Raw genomic sequence first — 6,563 nt, 5'->3', positions numbered from 1 at the left:
AAAAGGACAAAGTCGAACAGGTGGGCAAATCGTCCGCGAAATGGCCATGAAGGCGATGAAGCGATGACGCAACGTTGAAGGATAGGATCCAAAGCGTCCAGCGCACGAGAACCGTCGCAACAGTCTGGCTGCTGCGATCTTGGTCGAGAGCGAACGTGAATTGGTCGCCCGAGATAGAGTGCTTGCTTTCCAGCGCGAAAAAATTCGAATCGGAGATTCTGCAACGTGAGCTCGACCGTGAAGATCAGAAGGCAGAGCGTGAGCACCAATTGGCATTGGCTAGCATTGAGAGCGCGAAAATGACAAGCATCATTAAGGCTTTGTTGGACAGTAAAAAGTAGTCATAAAGTTGGACATTTCATGTTGTTAAATTTCTACAATGTGAGTGAATTCCGACATCAAGTACTCCTTCAGTGTCGGTGGATTCATGCCAAAGTAGGGTGAAATTTGGTTTCCGCCGTGGTAGCAGCAATTACAATTGGTCATGAACATTGCCACGAGAACCACCGCACCAACGTTGGAGAGCATTATCTTCTGCTGAATTTTGTAGGTTGTAAATCCCCACGAAGTTTTCATTCGACCGAAGTTCCATTCGACTCCTTGGCGGACTCGGCTCGTGGCTGTGTTGAAACTCTGTTTTTGCGCGTCCAAGTTGTTCCCTTTGTAGCCCGACACAATGCATTTTGAAATGGGATAGGCAGGGTCCCCATAAATGTAGTAGCCATCAAATATGTCCGAATTGGCCTCAAAGTACTCTTGCAGCTGACTGACGCGAAGCAACGTCACATCATGTCGACTATCCTCCAAGGGTCCGAAGAAGTGAATACACAAACCATATGGGGTGGTCTACCCTTGGAAGTTGAGGCAGTGCATGCGTTTGTGGCCTGAGTACGTCCGCTACGAAGTACCGTTTCAACATATTTGGGACTGCATGTACAAGCGCATTTGGACAGACTCAACTCCAAGACAACCAAGGATAGCAGCCGAAGGGTGTTCAGATTCCGGTCGTTGCTCCAACTTTGTGGAAGAACCATCCTGGATTGCTTGCCGAACGAAGAAATTATTCAAGGAAGTGCTCCATCATCGGCATGATTCAAGAACCTGGAATTTACTCCAAGCTTTTGGAAACTCACCACGACACACGACATGATCGCCCCAGATCACAAAGAGCGAATTTTGAATTTTTTGGTGCAGTCAAGCCTGCATCAAGGGAGCCGAATTCGTGTCGAAGCATCAAGTGAAGCACAAATGCTCTCTGCCATATCCCAAGCAAGTGCAACGGACTTCGAGATTGAATCGCTACCACACCTCAAGACGACCCAAGTCAATTAAATCGACTCAAGTCGTCAAAAAGGCACAGAAGGCGATTTTATTCCAAGTCCAACCAAAGCGAAGAATCAACTACCTGCCATACTCCAAGCAAGTGCAAAAGACTTAGAAGATTCCACGACGATTTCAAAAAATCGCTGGTAAAAAAAGCCCCCTACGACACAAGACAGCTCAAGTCAATTAAAATCGACTCAAGCCATCAAGTGCGCAGAGGGCCATTTTATTCCAAGTCCAAGCCAACGCGAAGCATCAAACCGATCGAAGAAATTAAAATGCTCGCTACAAGCTATGTGCCACTCGGGCAGCAAGTAGAAAAGTCACTTTAAGTGTAATGAATTATTATAGTCCGCTTTTATAAGTTCAATCCAACTGCGCCGTTGGCGGATGCACTAATACGGCAAGTTTCAACCTTGGTTCCGTCGGGAAATGCCCAGACATTTGAAAGTTGTGATCCCTTTGCGTGGATTGCACTCGCATACTGAGCGATTCGTGCTCGAACAATGCGCTTGTTGCAGTAGATGTGATCCCTCCAGGAGGTGTAGACTAACGCGACCATGTGGTTGAATATGCGGCATATTTGCTCACGAGACCGACCAAAGGTTGAGAGCATGTCGTAAAATGTACTTCGAAGTAATGGGGTAACGAAGACGTTTGAGCAGGATAGCCATAGCCTTAACACCAGTAACTCGGTCCCGTGCTGATGTAATAACAACGTTCGGCAACTCGAGCAAAGACGTGAGCTGAAGAACCCCGGAGACGTCGAAACGAAACGAGAGCACTGCGTCAGCATCACGTATGTTGATGTCAAAGCTGACGGCTGGGATCAAGGGTCGTTCCACAGGTATGGAAAGGTCATACTCCAGAAGCATTGTTGTTGAAGCTGGACTAAGCTTCTTCCGCTTCGTCAACTTGTACAGTACACCCGGGGAGACAATAATCGATTCGTCATTAGCACTGACGAGTACTGACTCAGTACTCATGGCAGGAACAAATCAAATATATGAAGTAGTGATTGATTCGAGTTACGATCTAAATCCGTATGCTGCAATGGCAGCCATTTTGCGAAATGACCAAAACGGCCTTGCCATTGCCGTTGTCGGTTCAGATTCTAGTTCTATGGCACTGGCTATGGCTGGTTTGCGAAGACTCTCTAATAACTACCTGATCTTGCCATCAACAAAGGCCGATGTGTCGATATATCGGAAGCTCATAAGCACCAATGGGCATGCACATGTCGAGGATGTCCGTAATGCGAATGATAGGGCAGGTAGACAACAAATTTGATTGTTCAGATTGACTGTGAGTCGCTGTTCGAAAAACTTCTATATATGATTTTTTCTCTGACTTTTAATTGCATCTCCATAGCGACCTTGTGATTTTGTATGTGCAACGCGCAAAGCCAAAAATCCCCGGCGACAATTCGACTCATTCCGATGGGTCACAAAAATCAAATTCGCTTCTCGTTTGTACGGGGAAGGATTTTTGATGTTTGGGCTCAAACCAATATCGAAAATTATGTTGGAAAAAAGCAGGAGCGACTATTCGGACACCACGAACGTTGGTGCACCGCGCACTAGATTCATCGCCCACCGCCGCAGCGGCAATCAGGCAAAGGGTTTATAAATGGCGGCGCGTTGTGCACTTCTGCCATTGCCTTGCTCTCTCCTTGTTGGGAGGGCATTGGCGTTCGATTTATTTGATCGAGTCGACATAATTTAAAATGAGCGAAATTGCGTGACCAATCACCATGGAGGAACTCCCCTGGCGCATGTGACTAAAAGCGATGCAAAGTCATGCTCCATCCGCCTCGACAACACCGGCGTGCGCAAGCCAGGCGTGTGTCCACGACTGCTGTAGCCGACTGGAGAAAGTTCTAGAGAAATGGGAGATTCGCATGGCTGCATTTGAGGAGAAGCTGGAAGCCCTTCCTGACCGACTGTGTCGGGCTGTGGAAGGTCAGCCTCCTTCCAAATCCACCGTTCAACACGTCCAACACGCCATGCAACAGGGTATGCGAGCGTTTCTGGAAGCCATGACAATCCCCAGTCGCTCTGCTCCTACTTATCCATCCACTTCTCCGCCGCCATCGCCACTTGAACCTGTCGTGGCAGTTCCCCAGGTTGTGCCATCGCCACCTCAACTGCTGCGTACGTCCAGCGCCCACAAGGCGAGCATCGCGAACCTCATGTCGTCATTCAATACGTCCCTTCCAACTTCACCGTCTACTCCCGTTGCAGAGACGGCAATAACGCATGAAACGTCCCAACCACCCATCGCCCACATCCCGCAAACATTACCCGACAAGCCGCGACTTCCATTCGAACCCCCCCGACCGCTTTACGACGTCCGTCCTCGCATTGCGTCATCCATCCAATTCGCTCTCAACTCTTTGACCGACGACGAAGTCGAGCCGACATCGCCAGAACGAAAGAAGCAGCCACTATCTCATACGCGTCAGCAACAGCCCCCACCAAGCCGCCGATCGTCGCACAGCTTCCTCACGCCTACGAAATCAGGTGTCACGCCAGTTTCCGTCAGTTGCACACCACACGCGCTCTATGACCGTCCTCAAGAGAGCTCATGGCACCCGATCAAGACCGAGTCGCAGTCTCCCTCACGACCGACGTTCAAATGGTCTGACGGCACTGTTCGGAGCGCTCCCGAAAAATGGGAATTTCCGTCGACGACGTGCCGAATCATGTGGCAGCATTGGTTTCTCGGGGACGCCACGGTTGGGATCGGTCCGTTTCGGCGCCTCACGAGCTGGGACATCGAGCGCTTTGCTAGAGACAACACAAGTTACAAGCAGTTATCTCGGGCTCGCACGGTCATGAATAAACTCGTAGAGATCGCGGTGGACCACGCGCTGCTGACAAGCGCCGACGAAATTGAAGGCGTCGCGTCCGCCGCCGACTTGGACGCGCTCTTCGTCAAGACATTTGAGAAATTTCTTGAAACCAATCCATGCGACGTCGCCGGCAGCAAACTGCGCTCGGAAAAGGCATGGACGTACACGTATTCTTCCCTGCACACGTTGATGGCCCCGACGTCTCGGAAACGGAAGCATCAAGCAACAGAACCCCCGCCACTGCCCATCGCGCCACCATTTCAATTGCCGCTGCAGTCGACGACGGCACACACCAACAACTCGTCGTAATTTATCTGTCGTTCTTCTGGCGCCCCCCGTCATGTTGTGTGCCTACGACGAGATGGCAGACACCATCCATTCACGGGGGGCTGCACCGCTGCATGACGAGAGATCGTGCAACAATTGCAGTGGACCTCCACAGCATATGTACGTGGCCATTCTCCTTGTGCAATGGCGGTGACCGGCGGCGCGCGCTCGAGCCCTGTGGCTCACACGCGAACAAAGTGTTTTGCAGCGGCGATGGGATGGATCGTATCGCTTGGTGCCTGCAATGCACGCACATGCATCGACCCCCGTCCATTTATCCTTACATCGGTTGCTTGGCACGTCTTTCTGAAAGACGTGGTTTATAGTTCGTATTGGCTGGTTTCATCGTCAGCACGTTTTCGCTTGCGCTGTGCCATCGCGCTGTACACGGTCCCGTACGAGTACCCAGCCATCTTTTCAGCGCGGAGCTGACCGGGGGCGTCGCCGACCAGACTGCCTTCGGGACTGTCGTGCATGAGCACGTCGAATGCCTGGTCAAATACTGCTTCCAACTCTGCAATCGTCATGTGGTCGAGCTCGTCCACAGACACGGCAAACCCGTGAGTGACGGCAATATCGATGAGCTTTTCCATGACGCCGCGGGCACGGGAGAATTGGCGCCGCGCCGGGCCGTCCGTCACGTCCTTGTCAATATCCCGGGGGCGAAAGTGCCGAAACGGACCGATCCCGTTCGACTCGTCGCCCTTGAACCAAAAATACCACATCGTCTTGCAGTTGGTGGCAGGGAATTCCCACTCTGGCGCGTTCGTTCCATGCCCGATGCCGTGGCCGCCCGGATGCAAGTTGGGCAACTTGTGTCCGGAGCTGTCGAATCCAACCGACCGCTGCGCCTTGCGCTTGCCCTTAATCAGTCGCTTGTACGCGTTCGTATATGTGTACGTCGGCGCTTTCTCGACAACGTCTGCGGGCTCGTTCTGGATCAATCGGGGAAAGACTTGGTCAAACAGGTTGGCGCGGTCCGCAGGTGTCATGGTCGAGATGTACTCGACGGTCGGGACCAAGTTCTGGTCGAGCGCGATTTGGATCAAGGTCACCATCACGCCGCGCGCGCAACTCAAATTGACCTTGGACGTCGCATCTTCTAGGTCCTTGGCAGTCAAGTGCTGAAACGGACCGACGTTCTCATCGCCGGCAAACCAGAGCTCCCACATTGCGCGCGACGACGTTGTTGGCAACAGCCATCCCTGAGGCGCAAACTGCTTGGATCCATCAGACCATGTGAAGCGAGGCATTTCCGCAGGCACTTCAACCTTGGGATGACGACGCGTGTTTGGAATCGTGATGGGACTGGATAGTTGCGGTCGGTTGCCTGCGTTTGAAAGTAGCAACAACGTGGACGGACTGCTGTCGGGATGGTCACCGCGCTTCATGCGCGTCGTCTTTAACTTTTTTCCGTTATTGCGAGCGTCAAAGGCGACGTCACCGCGCACGTTCGCGTTGCCTTTACGCTGCTTCTGGAACCGGTCCGGTCCAGCCGAGATCAAAATCGCATCCGTGAGCGCCTTGATCGCCAAGTTGATCACGTTCGTAACCCCAATACCGGACGGCGTCACACCGACTCGGCCGTCAAGTGCGCTCCAAATACGATCGGGAATCGATTCCACCGTTTCTTCCAACGCATCCAAACGACGGTGCACGGCGTCAAAGGCCTCCTGCAGCTGCTGCGCGTCCATATATGTTACTCCAACGGGGCCAATGTCTGCGCCGTCAGCTGCGATTTCCACCGTCTCAGTGGAAGCGTCATCCACACCATGATCCCCGTCAATTTCGTGGTCGCCGTCTTCGTGAGTTTGCGGGTGTTCATGCACGTGTTCGTGCTGCTGCGGTTGGTGCTGGTCCGTGGATGAGTCCATCATCGCGATCGCTGTCGTTTTGCCGCTCGGGGGCGTTTAAAAAATTGTCCAGTTCTGGCTAACTCGGTCACACGCCAGCCAGAATTTGAATTTCGGTCACGTGACAGTATTATCCGGACAAGGTGTTTCGCCCAAGGAGGTGTCGCCTTCGAGTGTTCCTGCCCGTGTTAAGCGCGTAGTGTGAG

General features: G+C 52.3%; 2 protein-coding genes across 2 annotated transcripts; one reads left to right on the top strand and one right to left on the bottom strand.

Moving 5' to 3' along the window:
- The first annotated feature begins 3,092 nt into the window (after window positions 1–3,092).
- H310_03676 (hypothetical protein) lies at window positions 3,093–4,527 on the top strand. Its single transcript, XM_008867637.1, has one exon. The coding sequence runs from the start codon at window positions 3,113–3,115 to the stop codon at window positions 4,484–4,486; it is 1,374 nt and encodes a 457-aa protein (XP_008865859.1). The 5' UTR covers window positions 3,093–3,112; the 3' UTR covers window positions 4,487–4,527.
- Window positions 4,528–4,707: 180 nt separating this feature from the next.
- On the bottom strand, window positions 4,708–6,444 carry H310_03675 (hypothetical protein). Its single transcript, XM_008867636.1, has one exon. It carries the CDS (start codon window positions 6,379–6,381, stop codon window positions 4,825–4,827), a length of 1,557 nt encoding a protein of 518 aa, XP_008865858.1. The 5' UTR covers window positions 6,382–6,444; the 3' UTR covers window positions 4,708–4,824.
- Window positions 6,445–6,563: the final 119 nt, after the last annotated feature.

This window comes from Aphanomyces invadans, assembly GCF_000520115.1.
Source record: "Aphanomyces invadans strain NJM9701 unplaced genomic scaffold supercont1.5, whole genome shotgun sequence".
NCBI lineage: Eukaryota > Oomycota > Saprolegniomycetes > Saprolegniales > Verrucalvaceae > Aphanomyces > Aphanomyces invadans.
The sequence above is the reverse complement of the archived record's forward strand: the minus strand, read 5'-3'. Positions and strand labels throughout refer to the sequence as shown.